General features: G+C 42.8%; 3 protein-coding genes across 18 annotated transcripts in view; 2 read left to right on the plus strand and 1 right to left on the minus strand.

Moving 5' to 3' along the window:
• The window catches only part of EPN1 (epsin 1), a 43,362-nt gene extending 37,726 nt beyond the window's left edge, over nucleotides 1-5,636 (plus strand). For 7 of the 16 annotated variants that reach the window (XM_087946380.1, XM_087946374.1, XM_087946378.1 and 4 more), the window contains 2 exons: nucleotides 473-715; nucleotides 3,327-4,064. In XM_087946380.1, the coding sequence (XP_087802506.1) occupies nucleotides 473-715; nucleotides 3,327-3,670 (587 nt within the window). In that variant the 3' untranslated portion in view covers nucleotides 3,671-4,064. Of the gene's footprint in view, nucleotides 1-472; nucleotides 716-3,326; nucleotides 4,065-4,875 lie in introns of those variants that run through there. The other 9 variants (XM_087946369.1, XM_087946373.1, XM_087946379.1 and 6 more) reach the window with 3 other exon arrangements.
• A 1,496-nt stretch (nucleotides 5,637-7,132) lies between these two features.
• On the minus strand, nucleotides 7,133-18,691 carry TEX51 (testis expressed 51; the record flags this gene model as incomplete). Its single annotated transcript, XM_087947447.1, has 8 exons — nucleotides 7,133-7,519; nucleotides 7,827-7,896; nucleotides 8,644-8,713; nucleotides 9,790-9,879; nucleotides 11,400-11,417; nucleotides 14,090-14,179; nucleotides 16,206-16,377; nucleotides 18,512-18,691. Coding segments are annotated over 8 exons (1,077 nt in total), but the record flags the coding sequence as incomplete, so codon positions are not given.
• A 238-nt stretch (nucleotides 18,692-18,929) lies between these two features.
• On the plus strand, nucleotides 18,930-25,331 carry IZUMO3 (IZUMO family member 3). The gene is made up of 7 exons (XM_087947448.1): nucleotides 18,930-19,155; nucleotides 19,247-19,321; nucleotides 20,889-20,978; nucleotides 22,048-22,065; nucleotides 22,283-22,363; nucleotides 23,656-23,746; nucleotides 25,207-25,331. The coding sequence occupies exons 1-7, from the start codon at nucleotides 18,930-18,932 to the stop codon at nucleotides 25,262-25,264; spliced, it is 639 nt and encodes a 212-aa protein (XP_087803574.1). The 3' UTR covers nucleotides 25,265-25,331.
• The last annotated feature ends 77 nt before the right edge of the window (nucleotides 25,332-25,408 follow it).

Genomic DNA, 25,408 nt, shown 5'->3' on the forward strand with positions numbered 1-25,408 from the left:
TGCTTAATCAGGCTGTGCTGAAGCTGACCAGGCTGTTTGCTGCAAGGAGGCAAATGGCTGGGAGGCAGAGGCCGAAGGGTGGGGGCTGGCGGGTGGGCGGGGCTTCAGCAACATTCGCACTATACAAGGCACAGGCCTTTCCACCTACTTTTTTGTGTGTGGGGGGGCGGGGGGGAGTGTGTCTTATAGTACGAAAAATACAGTACATGTTCTTGCATGTGGTTCGGAAGAGATGGGGAAATAATTTAATACTTAGGGGAAGGAGGGTATAGTTTGTGCTTTTGGGAAGGAGGGCAAAATGATTGTGGACCGCCATAAACCAAACTTCAATGCCCAACCAACTGCCCTGTTTAAAACGGAGTCTGCGTTTTTCGTCCATGTTCTCTGTGATTCTGGATTTTTACTCCTCCCTCCCTCCCTCCCTCCCCTCCCCTCCTCTCTCTCTCTCTCTCTCTTATTTCTTGTCCCACAGGCGAACTGTCCCTCTTAGCAGGGGAGGTCCCTGTTTCTCAGGCTGGCAGTGGCAAAGACAGCCCCAATGCTTTTGATATGGCTGCCGTGGCTGGGTCACTGCCAGAGACCTGCAAGCCAATGCGTAAAACCCCCGAGTCATTCCTGGGTCCCAACGCAGCCCTTGTTGATCTGGACTCGCTGGTCAGCAAACCTGCTGCTCCATCCAGCAGCACCAAGGCTTCGAACCCCTTCCTCCCACCTGGTAAGGGCTTGCATGCTTTGGGGGTGTCGGGGGTGGGTGGGAACTATTTAGAGCAAATAAAGGGGCTCCTACTTATTGCTGTGCTCAAGAAAAATCAAACTTGGTTTGAAGTGTAGGAACTCGGATCCATTGCACTGACTTCACTGAGATAGAAATCAAAAGGAATCGTCTTTGTTTGAAATAATTACAGATAGTCTTCGACTTACGACCACAACTGAGCCAAGAATTTACGTTGCTAAGTGAGAAATTTGTTTCTTTTGTCCCACTTTACAACTTGTTAAGTGAATTCACTGCAGTTTTTAAATTAGTAACGTGATTTGTTAAGGGAATCTGGCTTCCCTACTGACTTTGCTTGTCAGAAGTTCGCAAAATGTAATCACGTGACCCAGGGACACTGCAACCGCCATAAATATGAACAAGTTGTCAAGCCTTTGAATGTAAATGACGTGACCGTGGGAATGCTGCAACGGTCGTAAGTGTGAAAAATGTTCATGTCACTTTTTTTTCAGTTTTTTTTTTTGAACAGTCACTAAAGAAACTGTTGTATGTTATGGACTACTGTATAAGCAACCCTGAAATCAGACTAGCCAGTTTTGTGTGGTGTACCAGGCTAGAAAGCAAAAGACTGAGACTGTGAGTTCAAGGGAAACTTTGGGGCATCACTAGGAGACTGAGTTCTAGTCCTGCCTTAGCCATGAAAACCGGGTGGGTGATTTGGACCAATCACCAGGAGACTGTGAGTTCTAGTCCCGCCTTAGCCATGAAAGCCAGCTGAGTGACTTTTGGCCAATCATGGTCTCTCAGCCCAACCTACCTCCCAGGGATGTGGTTGTGGGGAAAATGGGAGAAAGGTGTGTTAGATACGTTCACCACCTTGAGTTATTTGTAAAAAATAATAAAGGCGGGATACAAATAAATAAAATTTAAATTCTTTTTTGAAATAGCTTTATCCCAATTTAACTGCCTGACAAAATGATAATTAGCAAACTTCCATTGTTCTCAGCTGGTGTGGGAATGACAGGGTGTGATTACCAAAAGTATTTCAGAGTAGTGGTTCAGGTTTTGACTGCGGAGACCAAGAGTCAACTTCCCACTTCACTTTAAGGCTTACTGGATAATTGGGTTTCAGTCTCTCAATCCAGCCTACCTCAAAGGGTTGCTGTGGGTTATGAAATGCGTGTCATTTTCAGCATCTAAAGCACGGGTGTCAAACTCGATCGCATCACACGACACATTGTGATGTTTTTTGCCTTGGTGGAGCTGGGATGGGTGTGTGATGCATCCGGCCCATGGGCTGCCAGTTTGACACCCCTGAAAAGGGTCAGTAAGAAATAAAACGTTACAAGACTAGAAAGGTAGAAATTTCTTTATCTCGATGGGGGCCCATATTGGGAAAACCTTGTGAAGATTTATTCACAGAACAGGGTTTACTGGCACTAAGCAGGGCCAGACTGACAGGTGGAACCTTCTAGAGCAGTGTTTCTCAAGCTTGGCAACAATGTTTGGACTTCAAGTCCCAGAATACCCCAGCCAGCATGCTAGCTCAGGAATTCTGGGAGTTGAAGTCCACAAGCTGCCAGGGTTGAGAAATACATTTCTAGAAGATGCCTTAGAGCAGGGTCGCCAAACTTTTGGACCTCAGGGGCCACTAAACTCATAGTTTTAAATCCCAGGGACCACTAACTGATTAGGCATGGCCTAATTTGTGGGTGTGGCTTGGTGGTCATATGACTGGCTGGGCATGGCTTGTATGTAAATATTATAAATATTTATATAAATATCGATTTTTTTATTAAAAAAGAGCAACTTTTACCCAAAATCAGGCAAAGCAGGCAGGCAGGCAAATTGAGTTGCTCACAGAATCACAGATTCATTGAGAGATCTATCTATCTGCCATCGGCTAGCTCACTCTTGTCACATAAAATTTGCTAGCAAGCAAACTCACAAAATTAACTCACAACACATCATGTATGTTACCCAAAATGAGGCAAAGCAGGCAGGCAGATTGAGTTGCTCACAGAATCATTCAGTGATCTGTCTATCTGCCATCAGCTAGCTCAGTCTCTCAAATTTGCTTGCCGTGAGTCTGCCCTGAATAATAGAACCTCCAGCCCTAAGGGAGGTTCGGCTGTGCTTAAAAGCAGAGCCAAAGATCTAAAGACAAGCTAGAAAGCAAGAAATCCAACCATTTCCTGCTTTCTAGCCAATCTAAATCTCCTGGCACACCAGAACAGCTGATGGTCGGAAAAATAACAATTTAGCAGGTAAGGAGTGAGTGGGCGGGGAGGGTTCCTGCAGGCCATGTGGGCAGTGCAGCCTTATGTTCCCGTGCAGCCTGGATTCATTGCTTTGGGGGTGGGGGTGCTGTGAGGGTGAGATTTCTCTGCGGCCCACCAATATTTTCTCATGGCCCACTGGTTGGCAACCGCTGCATCAGAGCAGTGTTCCTCAGCCTTGGCAACTTGAAGACATGTGGATTTCAACTCTCAGAATTCTGACAGGGTTAAGCAACTCCCCCGATAGCCAGACCCCTGGGGTTTTTAGGCCAGAAGGATGCCCTCTGGGCTTCTCTGTAATGCTCCTTTCTTTTCTGTCTCCTTGCCTGTTGCAGGTTCAGCTCCCGCCCCATCTGCCTCGGCCACCAATCCATTCCAGGCAGCGGCAGCCACCCCGCTGTCACTCAATCAGCTCCGTGTCAGTCCGGTACTTCCGCTGTGCCAGCCAGCGCCACCAGCGTTTCCTGCCACAGCTCCAATGGTCTCCGTATCCCCCATGGCTCCTGGGATGCCCTTAGCCTCCGTTTCCCCCATGGTGGCAGTGCAGCCCTTGGGGGCTGTTCCACCTCTGGGGCTGCCTGCCATGGGGCTGCCCCCTCAGAACCTGCCCCCTGCCGGCATTGTCCCCAGCAGCACTTCGGCCTCCACCCTGGGGAGCACCAACCCTTTTTTGCTATAACTGGAGGACCTTTGGCCCGGTGTTGACCACCCAAACATCCTCTTTCGCCCTGTGTTCCCCGTTGGCAGTGGGGCCCCTCCGACGGCAGCCACCGAGCAGGGGCAGCTGGATTTGGGGTGGGAGGGAGGTGGAAGGAAAGGGAGGGGCCCAAGTCCTTGCAGGCCCTCCACCCCCATGTTGGGAGGCCGGGAGAGTCTTTCTGCAAACCGGTTTCCCCTTTATCCCCAGCCCTGCTCTGCAGGGACCTGGAAGGATCCGTTTCTACTACCAAAGTCTAGGGAGCCACAGTGGCCACACCCAGTGACCCGTTCAGTGGGGAGGAATCTATTCACAGAAGCAGAACTGGGGTAAAGGGGGGGGGGGACTCCTCCTTATAAATGATATTTGAACTCTCTCTACTTTTTTTTTTTTTTAATACCTATCCAGATTTGGGAGGTAATGGCAGATTTGGAATATTGATATTCCCCTTTTTCATTTCTTTTTTTTTCTTTTGTTCATCAATCTCTGTCCTCTCCTTTGTGGAAGGATAGAAGAAAGGGAAATTGCTAACTCCCTACCTCCGTGATGTTCCAGATGAAATTATTTGGATAAATGGAAGACACAACCTTTTAAATTAATGGTTTTTTCCCCCCCCTTAGATACTCCCCTTCCTTCCCTTCTGAATGTTTGTTGCATCTTCTTCAACCTCCCTCTCTCCCACAACCCCTTAGCTGGGACCGGTTTTTCGGGATTTTTTTTCCCCCTGAGGAAGTAGGGGTGTGTGTATGGGGGTAACAGGAACAATTGACACCTTAGAAGACATCTCCCTCTGTTCTTAGGATCAAGAGAGATGTCACTAACTTAATGCCAGACCAGGTCACGCTTCTAGGCCTCTTACCCCTCCTAAGTCCACTTTCTGCAAATGCTGGACCCTGAAAGGATAGCCTTTTGCAGGAAATACAGGACCTCACCAAGGCGTTGAGTGGGTCAATGGCCGGGAAGGCCTTGAAACACTCAACGCAACCTACTGTGAAGGGGAATCTGGAGTCCGCTGAAGGCCAGGCGTTCTGAGAGGCTAGAAAGTCTTTAAAGGCAAAACTTCCCAGGCTGCACCATGACTGGGCTGGAAAGCCTTTCTTGGCCCGTGTCTTGGAAGGCCTGAAAGACTGAAGCCCCTGCTGGATTTTGGAATAGCAGGATCTAAAATTCTCTGTCCTGGTCTGCAGGCCACAGCCAACTCAACCGAGGAATCTACTGAAAACAGTGGGGCTCGGTGCCCAGCAGAGTTGAGAAGCTCTTCCTGCCTCTGGCCCAGCGGCCTTCCCGACATGGCCTGCGTGGCAGCGGCCTTCCGTGTCTTTGTGGGTTGGACATCCTGTGGCCCACCAGGAAAGCGCCGTTTCTCAGACGCACAGCCAGACAAGAGACCTGTTCTTCAACCAGCACAACTCCGAAAGAGCCTCGAAATGTTCTTCGGATCAGTGGGGGGAACAGAGAGAGGGAGGGGGGATGTTGGGTGGTCACTTTTACCCCTTCTATAGCAGCAGCAGCAGCAGCAGAAGCTTGTGGGGGGAGGGAGTCATGGCTGTGTGTGTTTGTGTGTGTGTGTGTGCGTGCGTGTATGTGTATGTGTTGCTGCTTTTTAAAATCCCTCTTTGATGCTGGGGAGGGGCACCCGTTAGCACCCAGGACAATCTGTTCTTTCCCCCCCCCCCTCCAAATAAATTCTTGGAATGTGTTTCCTCTATGCCTCCCTGCCTCCCCCCATCATGCTGGGGTTGATTTTTCTCTCCCCCCCATATCAGTATATTTGAATCATTGTGTCATTTGTTGGGGGTGGGGAGTGATTTAGCTGTGTGTGACCCTCCCCCTTGGCTCTGTCCCCCTGCCTCCATTTCCTCCTCCCAGGTTCCACACCAATTCTGGTATGCTTCAGAAAAAAAAAAATGCTATTAATGAAATAAATGGAAATTCTTCTATGGCATCCAAAGGCTTTGGCCCCTTTGAGATTTGCTTTATATGGAAAGTGGTTGCGGAGGGAGCGTTGGGCTGCTTCATTTAGCAATAGCAATAGCGCTTAGTCGTACATAGGCCGCTTCACAGTGTTTTACAGCCCTCTCTAAGCAGTTTACCAGAGTCAGCTTATTGCCCCCAACAATTTGGGTCCTCATTTTACTGACCTCAAAAGGATGGAAGTCTGAATCTACCGTGAGCCAGTGAGAATCGGACTGCTGGCAGTTGGCAGAGTTTACCCTACAATACTGCATTCTGACCACTGCCCATCGCAAGGCTTCCCTGGGCGGCAGTCAGGATTCCCGGAGATCTAGAGCAGGGGTCGCCAACCTTTTGGACCTCGGGGACCACCAAACTCATAATTTCCCAGAAACCCTGGGAAAATCCCAAAACAAGTCTGCAGGAAATTTCCCCCACCCCGTTTTCCTACCGATCGATCATTCTTTATTTGAGATCGCAGGATACCGTCTCCAGCTCTGTTCTCGGGGGTAGAAAGAGAGAGAGACTTTTGGCTTCATGTGAGGAAAGCAGCAGAAGTCTTTCTTTCTCTCCCCCTAACTCCGCCAGAAATTAGACTTGTTGCACCAGCGCAGCCTCTTGGAGCAGGATGCCTTGCAGGATCCCAAAGATTCATTTCTGGCGGAGTTTGTGGGAGAGAAAGAAAGAGCTTGAGCGCAGCCAAAAGCAGAAGAAAGAAGCGGAAAGAAGCAGCTCGGTGGCCAGGACAGGCGTTGTGGGGCAAGTAGGGTAAGTTCCCCCCCCTCCGCTCTTTCACCCCTCCCCTCACTACCCCATGTTCGCAATGCAAGCGACACAAGCCTTGTTTTCCACGGGCCATTTGTGTTCCCGCGCATCCTAGATTAATTGCTTTGGGGGTGACATTTCTCTGCGGGCCACCAAAATTTTCTCGTGGACCACCATTGGTCCCCAGCCCACTGGTTGGCGACCACTGATCTAGAGAACAGCCTAACTAAGCATGCTATGTGTTTGATGAGCTGTGAGCCCTCCTGAATGACTCTTTCCCCTTTGTGTTCCTTTGTGTTCCTTACAAAGGAAGGAACACTGGTTAAGCCAAGGTTGTGTGGCTGCACACATGATGAGGATACAAAGTTGTCCTCCCCATGCAAACAAAGCAGAAGCTTTGATCGGGATTTGAAGTTCTGATGGTCATTATCCACACACCCCTGCAGTCACATGACTGAACTTCAGGCAGTTGGGTTGCATTTATGGTTGCTTGAGGCCTCTCATGGCCACAGGACTGCCTTTTACAATGGCTTTGCCAAAAACTGGTGCTTAGTTCTGGTTTTCAGCAAAACCATGCTCAGTAAATCATTGCTTTACTTAATGACCATGATATTGCTTAGCGATTGCCACAAAAAATGTAACATCAAATACCATAACTTACACACTGTTGTGAGGATAAATAATCCCACTTCTTTCCTACTGTAAACAGTTTAATTTTGGGCATCATTAGAAGCTAGGAGGGCTTGGGATGTTGAATTCTGGAGGGCTGGGCATGTTGATTTCAGGAGGGCTTGGAGGGCTGGGCATGTTGATTTCAGGGGGGCTTGGAGGGCTGGGCATGTTGATTTCAGGGGGGCTTGAGTAGTCTGCTACTGGAGAAGTTTGGGCAGCCTCTTCTGATTTTTCTGAAGTTTCTGAACTGTCTTTACCATCATCTTCATTGTCTTTATCATCGTCATCTTCATCTTGCGATTCAGTTTCTTCTGATGCCTTTTTACGACAGCAGTACCTGCAGCATGGAGGAGTCATGAGTGCAGCCTTAAACTGCTCCATTCTAGGCCATGAGTGAAATTGATCAGCAAAAGTGCTGTCAGGTTCATTGGCATGGTCCCATCACATGCCCAACAGTGCTACAGGTAGTCCTTGGGTTATGACCACTGGTTCATCAGCCACTCAAAGTTAAGACAGTGGGCCTTGGGCCTATTGCAGTGTTCCCAAGGTCAAAGACCACAATTCGGGCACTTGGCAACCGCCCAGCAATTACATTTTGCACTGTCCTGCAGTTACATAATCACCACTTGTGACTTTCCCTGCCGACTTCCCTAAACAAAGTCAATAGAGACGCTGCACGAAGCCACAAGTTGCTTCCATTCCTGCCACTTTATTGCTTGCCTGTGCTCTGTATTGCCCACCCACTTACCTGTGGGGCTCGCCCACACTCCACAATATCCCCCATAGGGCTTGAAGTCATCAGGTCCTCACTTAACAACCTGTGTGATCTTGGATTTAAGATGCTAAGCAGTGCAATCAAATGATACCACATTTTATGACTGCATCACTTAGTGATGGGAATTCCAGTCCCAACTGCTGTTGTATAAAATGGGCCTGCAATAAAAATGCTTTATCAAATTGTGGAAATTTTCCGACTTCATCAGACGTTCATTGAACCCATAGCTCACTCTCAAACATTAAACTAGGCAATTCCAGTGCCCGATTTCCCCGGGCTCAGAGCAATTGATATTCTGCATGAGTTTCTTCCAACTTAGCACCCAAGTGTAACATTCCTAACAGCTGGAGGAGGTCAAGTTGCAAACAATGCACGGAACGATAAATATGGGTGATTCCCCACCAGAATGGAGAACGGGGTCCAGATCTTGCTCTTGCACATCAAGAAGGGTTCAAACCTCTGGGATCAGAGAATGCAACAAAAGTTAAATGGAAAAATAGAAGGAACTGGGTATATTTATCCTTAAGGAGATTTTGGGAAGGGGATGGTTGATCAAAGCTGTAAGAAAGCAAATTTCTGAATGTAGAGGGAAATAGCAAGAATGATCAATAATTGAATCTATTTCCCAGAGAGGTAATGTACATCTTTTTGCTGGATTGTCCAAGCAAACATCTGTTCAGGATGCATTGATTTAATACCTGTGCTGAGCAATAAGGTTGGATTCCATAGCCTAAAATGATCCTTCTAATTCTGCCATTGTCTGATTCTGCGAATGCTAAGCATAACTCACCATATTGCAACTCCCAGTACTCCCAGCAAGACTGTAAGGGTTATCAACACGGCTGCAACAATATTGGGTCCTGCAGAAAAGGGAAAGTTCAAAACAGAAACCTGGCAATGTTCCATTAACATCCCTATGAAATAAATCTTATCTCTTGGACTTCAGTTTTTGAAACTTTTCCAGTAAGGAAGCTCGCTGTAGTGTAATTAACATTATGCACATTGGTAACTTATGTATTAGAAGGCGATGGATTTCTTTATGGGGAATTTACAATCCTGCAGGCACAGGTTTCTTGGCAGGATTGCAGCCAGGTCAAAGGTTCAGGGGTGTGTTCCTGCCTGATTCAGTTAAGGGATTCAGTGGAGACGGGGGGATTTTCCACACATCATCAAAAACAAATAATAGCAACAGCAGTAGCACTTATATACTGCATCACAGTGCTTTACAGCCCTCTCTAAGCAATTTTACAACGTATTGCCCCCAACAACCTGGGTACTCATTTTACCGACCTCGGAAGGATGGAAGGCTGAGTCAACTTTGAGCCGGTGAGACTCGAACTGCTGGCAGCTGGCAGTCAGCAGAAGTAGCCTGCAGTCAAGTGGATGTGTTATTGAACCAATTTTCCTTCTTTTCTTAGCAGCGAGCAAGTGAAAGGAAAAGAGCTAAATTAAGACTCCCTTAATAAGAAGTCCAGAGTGAGTGAAATAATTTTATGTATTAGTGAGGGACGAAGGCGAAGCTTTGTTGTAATTTTTATCCTATTCCACTAAGGGGTATTTCTAGTTTTCCTCTCCATGTCTGTATTAATTCCACAGCAATGTTGTAAAATTGATGTAAGCTGAAGAGTGATCTACCTGAAGCTGCCCAACTAGTTTAATAGCCTGCGCCATCCCAAAAATCTTAGGTTTTACCCTACAATCACAGAGGTAAAAAAAAACATGCATTTTAAAGCAGCTTTTTTATGAGTCACAAATAGGTTGATATATTTTCCCATTGGTGCTATTTCCTTCTTCATCGCAAAGAGATTCTGAATTTATGTCTAGCCCGCCATTATTGGATCTCAGGGTATTCTATACGTGCAGTTTGTTTCAACAGAGGCAAAGAGAGATGGAGAAGTTGGGGAATAAGGAGAAAGAGATGGCAAACGACAATCACCTGCGCATATTCTGAGGTCATAGCAGGAAGCCTTGAGAATTTGGCAGTTGCTGCACTGCACCACTTCATAAGGTCGAAACCGCGATTGGCCTGTGGAAGTGATGGAGGAGATGCTGTTAGATCGATACCTCCATACCCTGTGCAACATAAACACCCATGTTCTCAGCCAGACATGCCCTGATCTACAAATAGAAGATTAAGACAATAATACAAGTCATGCTTTAGTCCACATGAAATGAGCATCCACCCTTTGCAAAGGGAAACAGTTATTATAGTTTTTGAACTCCAGCATGACGAATTCAAACCAGAGATGGCATGATTAAAACCGAAGCCATCCTACATGTGGCTGGTTGCAAGGGGGGAGGGAAATCTAGTCTGTTATTATATCTGAAATAATCCAAATCACATCCCAAGCTGATTATGTTTTAGGCCTAGATTTAATTATATTTAGAATAAACTTATTGAAATCAATGGGGTTATACTGTAATTACAAACTGAAGCTTTGCTGATTGCAATGGACTTGCTCTGGGTCTGCACCCATTCAGTGAATTTAATCAGCGCATTATCTACTTTGCCTTTAGAAATCCAGATAAAATTGACCCGGTCAGTCTAGAATGTTGTCATGTCTCCTCTTTGAATCCTTGTCCCATTAATTTAAAATATTTTTGTGTCCGAGGAGTACATGTCCCTGTTGTTTCAGATGCTAGAAGGCCAAGTGGACGGTAGCCATAACTTGACCACTACCCGGAAATGGATTAGTCAGATATTTCTGGCCCTTTGCCCCTCTTTTTTGAACGTTCTAGAAATTGAATTAGGTGCGTTCCTTGAAGGAATCAGACATCCATTTTGCCAAATTTCAAGGGAAGGAAAAAGAAAAGAAAAATGTGTTATTCGTAGATTTGCTGACAAATGAGCCCGTGAATAAAGAGGTGGAGAACATATGTAGACCTACCTGGCTGAAGTGCTCAGCCTGTGGTCCTGTATAGACATCACTACATTTGTAAACTGTCTCCATAAGTCTGGGATAGTAGCAATGGCAATGGCACTTGGACTTATATCCCACTTCAGTTTATAGAGTTACAGAGTCAGCCTATTGCCCCCAACAATCTGGGTCCTCATTTTACCGACCTCAGAAGGATGGAAGGCTCAGTCAACCTTGAGCTTGGTGAGATTTGAATTGCCCAATTGCAGGCAGCTGGCAGGCAGCAGAAGTAGCCTGCAGTACTGTATTCTAACCACTGTGGGTTTCTTTAATTCTCAGCTCCTACGAGGACTTGTGTGAATTGTTCAACACTTTTGGAAATATTGGGTGGGGGAATATTGTTTATTTCAAATAAGAATTCTTCTTTTTTCCCCCAGAGTGTGGAAAGTGGAAAAAAAAATTGATTCTCCATTTATAATGGGATTTCAGCCCTGTCAGGATGGCTGCTGGAGATACTTCCCTTGCCTGGCTCTGTAAAGAGTTCATTTTGCAGTTAGGAGGAACCAGTGAACCCCATTGTTACTAATAGGCAAAGATTCACACACAGGACCATGGAGAATTTCTTTTAAAATGGGGTTTCTTGGGCCAGGAGGATGCATGTATGGCCTGTTTACGTAAATGGACTCACCACAGGAAAAACTGCAGACTGTGAAGACATAAAATGGGGAGAAATGATGAGCATCAGAGAATGAATTCCAGCAAATTTCTTTCACTCCTGGTCACAAATTCAGTATCCTGTCCAAAAAGTTATTCCCCAGCCCACGTCTTAAGTTGTCTCTGTTAGCATGTTCCATTGCTCTAAATCATTATTTCTCAACCTTGGCAACTTTAAGGTGTGTGGAATTCAACTCCCAGAATTCCCCAGCCAGCATGGGAGTTGAAGTGCATACATCTTAAATGGCCAAGGTTGAGACTGCACTAAATAGTCTGCTGCCAGCTCTTCTAACCATCACATATGCTGCTTCTATTTTAATTTTCCTGAACTGGCTTTGTATTGGTTGTTCTAGCCAGACTCTGGAAACACAGAAAAAGCTGTTTTACAAGTTATGTAAAACAATGTATGTGGCTTCTTGATTCGAAGAATGGAGTTGTCAATGAAAAAAATTAAATCAACATCCTTAAGGCAAATATTGTTTCTTGAATCCTATTCATTCCTCCCGAAGGAGCATTTTCTGTTCTGAGAGGACTCGTGAGGTGAAGTAGTTCGCTGCTTCTAATGTCTAATTTGGTCCTTTCAGGAAATGGGAGACTTTCAAAATTAGCTTAATTGTATCATAAGAAACATTAGGTTCTTCTGTGCAGTGGCTACGTATCCAGATTTAAAAAGGACAATTCAATTTTTGAAGGGTTGATCAAGTCCAATGTAAACATTAACAAGAAAAATAAAACTGGACGATTCAAACATTTCCCTTCGTATGTCCAAAAGTCAGTCAAAACTGACCACAAAAGAGACTTTTCTATTCCCAAACAGCTACTTTTGAGGCCGGACACAATTTTTGTACTATTGGGATCGCAACATGTTCTGCGATCCTAGGATGAGGCGGAGCAGGAAAACTCTGTAAGGCTATCAGATCTGAGCTGCCACATTCCAAGTGGCCACTACATGGCAGCAGAAATAAAACATTGCTGCCATATATTGTTTTCTTTTTTAAATCGTGTTGATATTCAAATGAATAAAAACCACAAGTACATATAATCCAATCCAAAACTCCAGGATCCAATCTGAGCTGGTCACTGGGACCATCAAGCTTTCTGGCTCGTGCTGAAGCCCATTCTTTAAAAACAAATGCCTATGGAGCAGTGGTGGGATTCAATTTTTTTTACTACCGGTTCTGTGGCCGTGGCTTGGTGGGCGTGGCTTGGTGGGCTTGGCAGGGGAAGGTTACTGCAAAATCCCCATCCCCTCCCCACCCCACTAAGCTGCTTTCCAGCTCCGTTCTCCTGTGCAGGTCAACAAAAGAAGACCCAGCCAATCAGCTGGGACTCGGGAGGCAGAAATAGATGAGGGCGGGGCCAGTCAGAGGCGGCATTTGCCGGTTCTCTGAACTACTCAAAATTTCCACTACTGGATCACCAGAACTGGTCAGAACCTGTTGAATACCATCTCTGCTATGGAGACTCTTAGTCATGGTTGTCCCAAAGGGACTTTTTTAAAAGAGGCAACTAGACTTTCTGCTTTTTCTTTGAAGATGTTTCGCTTCTCATCCAAGAAGCTTCCTCAGCTCTGACCGGAGGGTGGGCGATGGAAGGATTTATACTCCTTGCAGACAGCTGGTGATTTGCATTCTTTTAGCAGGTCGTTAAGGTCACCTGGAGGTTTATCAATATGGTCATCTTAATGGTGTGGAGCCTTCTTGGAACTGTTGAAAGGACTGTGTTGTAGGCTGGATATAGATGATGTCGTATCCCTCCCTCTCTGTTGAGACAGGGCTGTTGAACAGCCTTCAAAGAAAAACCAGAAAGTCCAGTTGCCTTTGGGATCCTCTAAAAGCAACATACAACCAAGCACCACATAAATAATATGCATAGAACGGTCCAATGCACACTTTCTGGAGAGAGAGAAGTTCCGTGAGGATGGGCTCCAGCACAAGCCTGAAAACTTGGAAAAATAAATCTCTGGTCCCAGTGACCAACTTAGATGGGATCCTGCAACATTATCCTGGGAAAGAAGCCCAGCAAAACCACAGAATTAAAAACGATTATGTTTACTGATAAACATCCTATTGAGAAGGTGTTGACCTTGGAGCCATAGATAATTTCTCCAGAATTGCAAACTATTATTTGTTTGTTTCCTGATACGTTGCCCTCCTTTTTATAAATAACCCCTAGTAGCAAACATAACCAATAATCATTTCTCCTGTTTTCCTCACAACAACCCTGTGAGGTGAGTTGGACTGAGAGAGAGTGACTGGGACTCTAGTCCTGCCTTAACCACTTAGACCAAACTGATTCTCATCAAACTACACTGGAAGTTTAAATGCAGTAATTGCATCTGGACTAACTCTGCTGAGTTGAGCATCCTACCAAGAAGCACAAACACGAATGTTTTAATTCTTCAAAAGCTTTAAAAACATTTCCCCCCCTCAGAGCTGAGTTGATGCAAAGAACAGGTATCATGAGGGATCCATTTTATTCATTTTACAGCTGTCTGGATTCTTGAAGGCTACTTGTAGCTTGACTAATATTTTAAAAGGTCTGTCCTTCACAAGAAGTTAGTTTTATATTAGAAGGATCAATGATCTGGCTCAGCATGTGGCTGCTTTCTGAATGAACAGAAACGGAAGAATTTGTGAGAAGGAAACAGAAAAATACACCTACTTTCCTTCACAAAAAGATTAGATGCTTCTTCCAAACGTTTAATAAAGTCTGCTTTTTCCAATTCTGCCTCCTTCATCAGGACTTCATGATCTTTTGGTAAAAAGAAGGGAGACAAAGAGGCCAAGACTTTGAGATATAGAGGAAGGAGCAGCTGCTTCAGGCTGTGGAAATGTAGTGCAAATAATGAATAAATCAAGTATTCTACAAGAGTTAATTACAATTTATTGAAAGGACATTAATAAATTACCTGCAATAAGAGGCAATTAATGAATGTTTTGCTTAGAGTAATGGTTGGAATTGATCTTTGATTTCATAATGATATAGAACAGGGGTATCCAACCTTGGCAACTTTAAGATCTGAAGACTTCAACTCCCAGAATTCCCAGCTGCTTGGTTGAAGTCCACAAGTCTTAAAGTTGCCAAGGTTGGGCACTCCTGATCTAGAACATCTAAAATTCTAGTTGGAATGAGAATTCAATGGAATTCTTAATTGCACTGGTTTGTTATTAATACAATTCTTAATTGCATTAGTTAAAATTATGCCCACCAAAAAATGAAACCTGTGTATGAGTTTAATTAAGGGATGGGTAATATTTAAGAGTTGGAAGCCATAATTAAGTATCTTCACTTTTTGAAAGACCAAAAAGGGACATTCAGAAATAGCTCCAGAATGAATAATCTCCATTCTGGTGAGAAAAATATATAAACCTGTATTAAGGTGAGATTTACCGGTAAGAGTGAGATTTAAGGGTGTGGATCTTTCAGTGGCAACTTATTCCCATTCTTTTACAGGTAATCCTCAACTTACAACTGTGATTGTGGAGCCTGGAATTACAGTCATTAAATCATGACAATTATTAATCAAGTCACCACATTTCAATGCCTGATATTATAACCTTTTTTGTAGTGGTCATTAACTAAGTATGCTGGTTGTAAAGCAAACATGATAGTTGTTAAGTGAAAGCTGTAGTTGTTAAGTAAATTCCAGGGGTGGGATTCTACCTGGTCGGAGAACTGGCAAATCAGGCCACTGGCTGGCCCCACCCACTCACTCTTTACATGGCATGGGCACCATCAAACCTGCCTGCTAAATTGCTATTTTTCCTTTTCCCCCCCCTACCATCAGCTGTTCTGCTCTGCTGGGAGATTTAGGTTAGCTGGAAAGCAGAAAATTGTTGGATTTCTTGCTTTCTAGATAATCTAAAAGCAGAGCTGAACCTTCTTAGCTTCTATTTTTCAGTTCAGACTCAGATAGCAGATTGCAGAATGGTAGATCTCTCAATGAATCTGTGATTCTGGGAGCAACTCAATCTGCCTGCCTGCTTTGCCTGATTTGGGGTAAAAGTTTCTCTTTTTTATAAAAAAAAAATCAATATTTACATCAATATTTATAATATTTACATACAAGCCATGCCCAGCCAGTCATATCACCACCAAACCACATCCACAATTAGGCCATGCCCACAGAACCAGTTGTTAAGAAATTTGAATCCCACCCCTGGTGAATTCATTGTCTGCAATGGGTGCTTTTTGCTGGAAACCAGAATTAAATGCCAGTTTTTGACAAAAAACGTAAGTTGTGGTCCCATAACCGTGGGACACTACAAATGGCCATAAATGAGGACCAGTTGCTGAATGCCCAAAATGCAATTACATGATGGGGGTGGGGTGAGGAGGAGGTCAACCATTGCAACTTTGAACGATCCCCTAAGTGATCAGACGTAAGTCGAGGACTAGCTGTAAAAGCCCATCAAATCTTGCAAACCAGGCCATTTTGCCACTATAGTTACATGACCAGACGCTCTTAGGGACAGCTGCACGCAGGATTGAACTTTGTACACTTCTGACTGAAGAAAAATGTATGGAATACCAAATTAATTTTCTGGAAACAGAGACAAATTTCTTGATAGTCAGAACATGTTAGGGCGATATTACTCAACTTTGGCAACTTGAAGATGCGTGGACTTCAACTCCCAGAATTCCCCAGCCAGCCATGGGGATTGAAGTCCACAAATCTTATAATTGCCAGGGTTGAGAAACCCTGTATTAAGAGACCATATAATAGCATGAGATCACAAGCAATTTGTAGAAGGAAAAGGGGTAATTCAGTTCCTACTTTTTTTATTTTTCTGTATAATTAGTTCGAGATGATGAAAGAGATTGCCAGCCTCCCGTTCCATATGTTCTCGTTCTGCAGACAGAGAAAAACACAGAAAACAATGTTTGTGGGAACTTACTTTGTCAGATCTTCCAAGCATACTCTTCCACTCTGTCAAAAGTGACCAGGACTAACTTAGAACTTATCCTACTACGTAATGGAGAATTTTCCAGTTTAACACTCTTAAAAAATACTAGGGTTGCAATGCCTACTAGTATTCTCAGCCAGCACGGCCAAACACATTAGAGGATGATGCCAAGTTGATGAAGGTCATTCAGCTTGTGTATTATTCACTCATGCTAAACCCAGAACTAAACTAACACAAACACACTTTGCATCCATGTAGGACTATATATTTAATAGAAATATATTTTTTCCGTTTTTATTTGTCTGGAAAGGGTCCCTGTTTTCTCAACCATTGCAGAGAATTTTTAAATTTTTCTGTGACACACCCAGATCATCTCAGGCACATGAAAAGCTGTAGGGTATTTGTTTTGTTTTTCTGCCAAATTCAAAGAATGCATTTTGGAACATCTGGAATATGCATACAGCAATGTTCCTCATGAGTCCTTCATTGGAATGAGTTAGCAAACAGATTTTGTGTTATGCTTTTAAAAATGAATATTTGTTTCTTTTTTTTTTTCAAGACACGCACATTTTTAATTAAATCAACAATAATTTTCTCAAATTCAGCCTGGCCTGTCTAGAATTCCCGATTGGCTGGAAATCTTAAACAGATGGTCCATGACTTATGATCACAAATTGAGCCCAAATTTATGTTGCTAAGTGAGACATTTGTTAAGTGAATTTTGCCGCACTTAACAAACTTCCTTGCCACAGTTGTTAAGTGAATCATTGCAGTAACATGGTTGTTAACTGAATCTGGCTTCCCCATTGACTTTGCTTCTCAGAAGATCACAAAATGTGATCACATGACCAGCTGTCATAAATATGAGTTAGTTGCCAAGCATCTCAATTTTGATCACAGGACATGGGGATGCTGTAATGGTTGTATGTGTGAAAAATGATCATCGGTTTTCAGTGCTATTGTAACTTTGAACAGTCACTATGTGAACTGTTGTAAATTGAGGACTACCTGTATAAACTAGCTTGCTATGATGTGGCAGTTTTTGCTGGACGACCTCTTCAATGTTTTTAATATCTGTGCTGTGTAGCAATTGTGAGCTGTCCCCTTAAGGGAATGCATCATGGTAAATGTAGTTAAGGTATCCTGGGAAATGTAGTCCATATCATGTGACCACATCTGGATTCCGGATTGGCCACTAAATTGATCCTCGAGGGGTTGGGGGAGGTTTCCTCTCTCTGAACACAGCCTCTTGGTAGCAGCTCTACCCCCTACCTCTACGACTATGGGATGGAAAGATTAATATCATGCAGCCGCTTCAATCATCATGGGGTTGAGGCTCTATCATCTTTTTACCTACAAGACAGATATGCAAAGGATTGGTCATTAAAGAAGAACTTCATCACAAATGTGAGTTATGAGGATACCTGATGAACCAATAAATGTACTTGGTTATGGACGTCTTGCTGAGTTTATCTATCTGCATCTGCACAGCTTACAAATCCACTACTTTGCAGAATACAGAACACTGTTAATACATTCTAAGTAAGTCACAACTAAGACCTGACACTAATTTGTCTAATCCAATGACATTTTAATATTTAGAGACAACCCTAAATTTTTGTTTGATGGCAACTACTGTGAACAGGCTAAATTTTGATGCATTTCTCTTAAACAACTATAATCCAACAAGCTGAATTTGAGAAAAATGCAAAACTGCTTTCTGAAACATTAAGATGTTATTATTTTCTTATTTTATTGTCATTAATGTTTTAGAAGAGCTAATTTCCCAACACATTTTTAACTGTAGCACATTCTCTTCAACCTTAATTTCTATATTACAACCACTCAATGAAATCATTAAAATGTTCAAACTACTGGGCCGGTTTTGTCAATATGTGAGCTGTAATAAAGATTGATCATTCATTCATTCATTCATTCATATGTATAGATGCTCGTGTTCTTTAAGAGCACGTTTTTCAGCTTCTAGGCTTTCTCTTATACCTCTAGCACAAAATGGACATGAAAAACAGAATTTGTGTCTCAGCTGGGCATAGTCTGATTCAGAAATGGGCATTTTACACTCAGCAGAAGTTCCTATTAGAGGCAACCCTGCTCAGTTCTTCCCTTAATTTTATATACCCAAATATCCACTGCCATACGAAGCAAGCTCTTTAACATTTCCCAGGAAAAGCGTCCCCAGATGATCAGAGGCAGCTGAATCCTTTTGCAGCAGCAAGTTAGCATCGTAAATAAAATATGCAGCAGCATCTGGCCAGCAGCGGAGGCAGGTACTAGCCAGTTGTACGGGGACAGCCCATAGAAGTAATCCGAGCAGAAAGGCTGTAGCCATGAGAACCAGAAATCAAAAATAGCACTTCCTGTGTCAAGATGACATCTTCAATGGCTTATGCAGCATCAAACATCACTTCCTGTTCTATTCCTAGCATCACAAATGCTCACACCCATTGCCTAGTGATTTGTTCTTTCTCCTTGGCAACGTTTCCCTGGGTCACGGAGGTGGACTTTCCCCTGCGATTGCAGACTTCAGGAAAGAGGTTGCCTTGGTTACAGTCTTGTAAACTGTCGGCCATGTCATGGTACTCCAGGTTCTGCTGGCTTGCTTCTTATGGCTCTTATCCTTCCAGGGGGTGGCCGGCTGTCTTCAGTGTGACCCCCATTTCTTGAAATGGGTGGCGTCTGTGCTGAAGGAGACCCTGCCAGGTGACCTTCCAAACCGCGATTCCCTGATCACAAGGCACATCCAAGCCTTGGCAGATTTGCACGGCACCTTCCTTCGGAGGAATTACGAGCGAATTTTAGGTGTGACCAGAAGGCGAATAATCTTCAGGGCTGGGAAGGGTGGAGAATAGGGCAAGACTAGAGGATGACATCTCTGAATATCTTTTTGCAGATGTCAGAGGAGCGTTCGAAATCAAATTACACATTATTAACCAGTTAAAAACCATCAAAAGAAAGCAGTGGAAAGGTGAGGAAGAAGAAACTTGGGTAGGGATTGCAACTGAATGTGGACTGTGGTTATAATCTGCCTTCAGGAAATAATCCCCTGTTTAATTATCTTAATTATCCCTATAAATGCAATCACTGAAGTGGGCTATTCTCCATAAATAGTGCTGGAAACTATCTTTAGCACCTTCAGTTATTTATAAAAATAATAACGGCAGAAAATAAATACACACACACAAACACACATACACACACACATACATACATAGATACATACATACATACATACTGCCTTATTATTTTTATAAATAACTCAAGATGCTAAAGATACCTAGTACATTTTCCTTCTATTTTTCCCACAACAATCCTGTGAGGTAGTTGGGCTGAAGGTGACTGGCCCAAAGTCATCCAGGCAGCTTTTGTGCCTGAGGCAGGATTAGAACTCACAGTCTCCTGGTGATTGGTCTGAAGTCATCAGGCCAGCTTTCATACCTTAAGGGGGTGAGAAGGAACTCACTATCTATACCGCTGCATTACATCTTCTGGCAGCTATAAATCAACCTGTCACTAGTGAGGGATGTTGGAAACTTGAAATCACTAGGAAAATTCCACTCTTAATCTTGTCTTAAATCTTGTGGCCTCAGACATTGCCTCCATTAAATGAATAGATTCAAATACAGCATCAATGCATAGCATTTTTAAACAGTTTACTAAACAGAACACAATTGGTTCAGTTCTCACAACACAGTAAGAGAAGGATTGACAACTGAGTTTCTGCAGACATCAATCTCAAATCAGAAGCCTCCATTTGTCACCACCATATTTTGTGTCCACCTGACCCTTGTTTTGAAAGATCCTGGATAAAACCTTAACCACCATACGATGCTATGAAGCCAGGTAGATGCACCTGTCCTTATTATTAATTTCACCCCTTCTCCCCACCATCAATTGTCAAAAACTATTCTGCTGAAAATTTAGTTTGTAGATCCTCCGCTGCACACCTGTGCTCAATAGTCTTGCAGGAGAGGGGGAAAAGCCATTTTCCTTCCAACTCTTAGCTCAGAGTGGTCATAATGGAATTAGAACCAACCTACAAGGAATCTGAATTGAAAAGACTATGTTGGAATCAAAAGACATTCAGAAGGACTTCAGGGCTATCCTGAAGGAAGCATCTCTCTCTTATTAAAGCAACCTGGTTTTTCCTCAGACTTCTACACAAACATAGCAAAACGTGCCACTGCTTAAAGAGTTGTGTTAAGTTCTGGGATTGAATTCCTTGAAGCAGCTACATCTGCTTGCTTTACTGATTTATGGTTGGAGGCCACAAAAACACTTCACCACAGTTCAAAGACAGGCTGTTTTAATAAAAGAGATCTGCACTTACATAAGATGTGGAACACTTCTGAATCTGTGGGGTCTTCAGTGGTCTCTGAGCTTGGTCATTTTCTTGCAGACATTTCATTTCCCAACTAGGGTAGTCCAACCATGTTGAGCTATAAATTCTACTGATACTTTTGAATATTCTCCAACCCAGTCTTACTCAGAATCATCATCTCTTCCATTTTTCTCCTCTTTTACCTTCCCCTTAGGAGTTTTTCTGTGGCAGTTCTCTATGTACCAGCTACGCTTTGCCTTGAGAAAGAAGATTCAGCAGATTCTGGAGAAATTTGCTGATCTTGGTACCAATCCTGAAGAGTGAACAAAGAGGAGGCAAAACTTCCAACACAACAGATCTCCATCATATATATGTGGACACACACACACACACACACACACACACACACCACTTTGCAAATCTAATAACTATGATAACTTTTTCCAATCTTGGCAACTTTAAAATGTGTGGACTCCAATTCCTAGGAATCCTGGAAGTTGGAGTCCACACATCCTAAAGGTTGGAAAATACTGTTTTATGAATTTCTATTTTTATAGTAAGTGTTCCAGGTTAAATGGAATGGTGTACAGGTAGGGGGGGCTCCAAAAAATAAGCAGCCATGTTGGATTGTGAAAAAAAAGTATCGCCAAATCTATAGTTAGGTAAAAGTATCAAGAGCATTTGCAGCACAGGAGATGGGAGTAAACCCTAGCAGAAGACATCCAAATCCTGATTTGCCTTTAAAGGCATCTTTGAAATGATGCTTCTGCAAGTTGTGTGTCCTTTTGAACCTGCCCTCAGAATTCCTTGATACTATCAGGGCAGAAAATTGGGGGTATCTGCTGGGGGTCAGTGGATATATGTTGAAGAAATTCAAATGATGACTGCAACTATAGCTGCCATCTTGAATTTTGCTCTTCTTTTGTGGCAGAAAGAAACATGGCGTTTTCCTTATGGAAATTGTGGACCTTTGTCGTAATGAAGCAAGATTTATGTAGGGTTCCTCAGTGCCCTGAAGCCGGGGGGTGGGGGTCGGAGTTGGGGGGAGAGTTGGAATTTATTTCTATCCAGAATCCAAAATATCCCATATATTATTCAGTGCCCTTCCTTAGTACTCTAGCTTAGGTTTGCATTCACCCATCAGTTCGAAAGATATTAATTTTATTTAGAAGATACCAATATCAAAACTGTCCTTTGAAAGCCTGTGAGACATCCCAGGACCACTGTCTCGATACTGTATTGTTGAATTTCTTGCTTGCTTAGCATTCTGTTCTCCTGGGCATGTGATTCAACGATGTATTAGCTAGGAAAAAGTATCTTAGAGTTTTCCGTCTCTAATACAATCCTTTTTTCTTTTTCTTTGCACCTTCTAGCTTGTTCAGAGGACTGCAGTAAGTATCAGACAAGTTTCGACCCTCACATCTTCAGTTGTTTACTACTTACACTAGTGTTGCCTAATCTTGGCCCCTTGTGGACTTCAACTCCCAGAATTCCGCAGCCAGCCATGCTGTCCACACAGATAGCCAAGGATGGGAAACACTGACTTAGATGATGCATGCTTTAAGGATTGCTTTTTTGAAGTCCAACCCTGACATTCTTCTTTTGCAGCAGTGATAGAAGGGCCTATTCTGGACTGCTGGACATGTCTACGTATCACCACACAGTGTTTTGATGGAGAAGTCTGTGGAGGTATGGATGGAGAAAGGGAAGGGTGATTTTTTTAAAAAATTTATTCTGTGTCTCAACCCGTTGCCTTTTGAAATAGTCTTCCCATCTCCAGATTCTTTAACATATTGCTAGCCATAAACATTAGCAAGATTCTTTAATCTGATGTGCCTTATGCATGAATACTATCTATTCATGCATAGGTAAGGAGAGGCCACCACAGATACAAAATAAGAAGCCCCTTTTGCCAAAAACCAGAAGTAAGTGTAGTTTTTGGTAAAACCATTGTAAAATATGACTGTGGGACAGTGCAAATGGCTGTAAATGCAGCCTTGATTGCTGAGCAAAGTTTGGTCACATGACTTTGGGGGCGTGGCTGTCAGAACTTGGAATCTGGATTGTAAGTGGCAATAAGAATAGCATTTACTTATGTACCACTTCATAGTGCTTTACAGCACTCCCTAAGCGGTTTACAGTGTGGGCATATTGCCCCAAACAATCTGGGATCTCATTTTACCAATCTCAGAAGGATGGAAGGTTAGCTCTAAAATAGGTCCGTCATAACTTCGAACAGTCATTAAAGGAATTGAATTATTTATTATCATTGTACGTATATACAGAGTCTACATACAACGAAATTCACATAACACCCAGAGACCATACTCAACATGTACACACACACATGACAATCCCCAGACATCTCCCCACCCACCAAAATTCCCCGCCTCCTAAAAACACACAAGCATCCACACAACAGACCAAGTAATACTGTCCAACAGCTCACCGATGGTGATCCTTAAGTTCATTGTTAAGTGCAATTATAACTCTGGAATAAAAACTATTCAGAAAACGTGTGGTCCGAGTTTTAATTGTTCTGTATCTTCTGCTAAAAGGCAACAGTTCATAAAGATTGTAAGCAGGATGGGAAGAGTCTCTGAGAATGTTGTGCAACTTCCTCAAACAGCGAGATGCGAAGATGTGATCCAGGATCAATCATAAGTCAAGATTTACCTGTACTCCTTCCTTCTTGCTCCTTTTTAAAGATGCCCTTTTAGGCAATTGGACCAAGATATTGATGGGTCAGAAAGATACTCTATTCCAGCATTAAATTTTATGTGGGTTCACACAAGACTCTAAAACAAAACACAATTTTTGTGATGGAAGCTGCTTATCTCTTGAAAAGTGAGCCCATCCAATTATGGTCTAATAGAAAAATATTGATTATGCAGCCCCAATATTCACCAACTGTGAAAATTTCTTGCTTACATGCTGAGCTTCTTGTTAACAAAAAGCTAAAAAACATTTCTCTTCTTCAGTGGAAGACAAACGTCTGGCAGAATACAATGAAATCGTTCTTTATGTGTTCCTTGTTTGCGAGTCAGTGATAACAACCTCAATCATACTTGTGTGAGTAAACATCCCACCAAGTCCAATGAATTTTTCCAAATGATCAGGAATACAATCATTAATTCTCCCTACTTACCCTTGTTCCTAAAAAAATCAAAGGATATTAGTGAAATGCATTTTCTTGTAACTCTGATAATTATCTTAAAGGATCTGGACACTCTTCCTATTCCATGCATCTCTGGAAGAGTTTCTGTAGAATTAAAATTTATAAAATGAAAACTTTGATCATTTTTAAAAAAGTAAAAAAGCAAGAGTTCCAAAGCACATTTTCTCAGTTTTGGTAGCTTTAAGACATATGGATATCAGTTCCAGAATTTCCTAGCCAGCATGAATGCTGGGACTTAAAGTCCACAGATCTTAAAGCTGCCAAGGTTGAAAAACATTGTAGAAAAAGAATAGGAATGCCTTCATAGGTATGACTATTTTGTCACGTTCTCTGATATGTATACTTGTGTAATGCCTTTTGGACACAACAGTGATGGTGTCAAGATTCCGGCAAGTTACTCCAATTAAATTATGAGCCTCAAGCCACACTCCCCAAACTAAAAAGTATTTATTTGAAGTTAACATTCTACGTCCGGCATTAACCTGGGCGTAGCCAATTCTGAGATACGTAATTCACTGTCACTCTTGATCCTGCTTCCCCCACCCCGCTGTATATCATCCAACGAAAAACATCCATAGCCAAGAGTCATCAAACATGCTCTCCAATTAGATTTTTGTGCGGCAGAAGCTTCAGTCATCTAATCAGTCTTTGAAGAAAATATTAATGGAATGTACTTTCGATTCCACACTGCTGCCTGCTCTTTGAAACTCTCCCCCCTTCTTTCTGTTGTCAACTATAAAACGTGTATACAAAATATTTTATGAGTTGACATTTGGGCAGGATCATCCTGTGGTATATATAGGCAATATGAAAATATGGTAGAAAGAAAGCAAACAGAAATCTGAAAGGTTTGGACTGATCCTTCCCCTTTTATTTTTTATTGGTCAAGAAATTATGTAGATTACTTTATTTGTTTATGCAGTGGGTTCTCGACTTATGACCACAATTGAGATCAGAATTTCTGTTGCTAAGTAAAATGGTTGTTGATTCTAAGCAAGATGGTTGTGCCAGATTTTACCACAGTTGTTAAGTGAATCCGACTGCCCCCATTGACTTTATTTGTTGGGAGCTGACTGGGAAGATTGCAAAGGGTGATCACATGATCCTAGGACTTTGCAACTATTGTAAATGCATGCCTGCCTATTGCCAAATTTTGATCACATGAACATGTGATGTAAGTGCGAGGATCAGTCATGTCAATGCTACTGTAGTGACAATGAATAGTTGTAAGTTGAGGATGACCTGTAAAGCAGAATAGTATAATTTACGACCACCGTTGTCTGTTATTATATGTAGATTCGAACTCAGATCTAAAAATCCTCCCTCTCTCCTAACCATATTTCCTCACTTCCAGGTACATGGTGTGTTTCAAGTACAGGAAGCGCATGCTGCTAAAATCTTTGGCCTATTAATTGCATATATAGGCCAGAAGGCCATTTCAGCCACTTTTCTTCATTCAAAGTATTCTTGATCTTCAGCTGACAAGCCTAAATAAAAGGCATCCATTTGTACAGAGAAGAACATCTGTCTTTTCTTTTCTTTTTTGAGCAGACTAG

Source organism: Notechis scutatus, chromosome Z (genome assembly GCF_049901735.1).
Source record: "Notechis scutatus isolate UNSWTSFEM ecotype Mainland chromosome Z, rNotScu1.2, whole genome shotgun sequence".
In the NCBI taxonomy this organism is placed as follows: Eukaryota; Metazoa; Chordata; class Lepidosauria; order Squamata; family Elapidae; genus Notechis; species Notechis scutatus.

Excerpts from the sequence above, each read along its gene's own strand:
- IZUMO3 (XM_087947448.1), top strand. The coding sequence starts at position 18,930 with ATGGTACTCCAGGTTCTGCTGGCTTGCTTCTTATGGCTCTTATCCTTC. Across the intron at positions 22,364-23,655 it reads TGATGGAGAAGTCTGTGGAG|TGGAAGACAAACGTCTGGCA; the intron begins GTATGGATGGAG and ends TCTCTTCTTCAG. Across the intron at positions 23,747-25,206 it reads ACAACCTCAATCATACTTGT|GTACATGGTGTGTTTCAAGT; the intron begins GTGAGTAAACAT and ends CCTCACTTCCAG.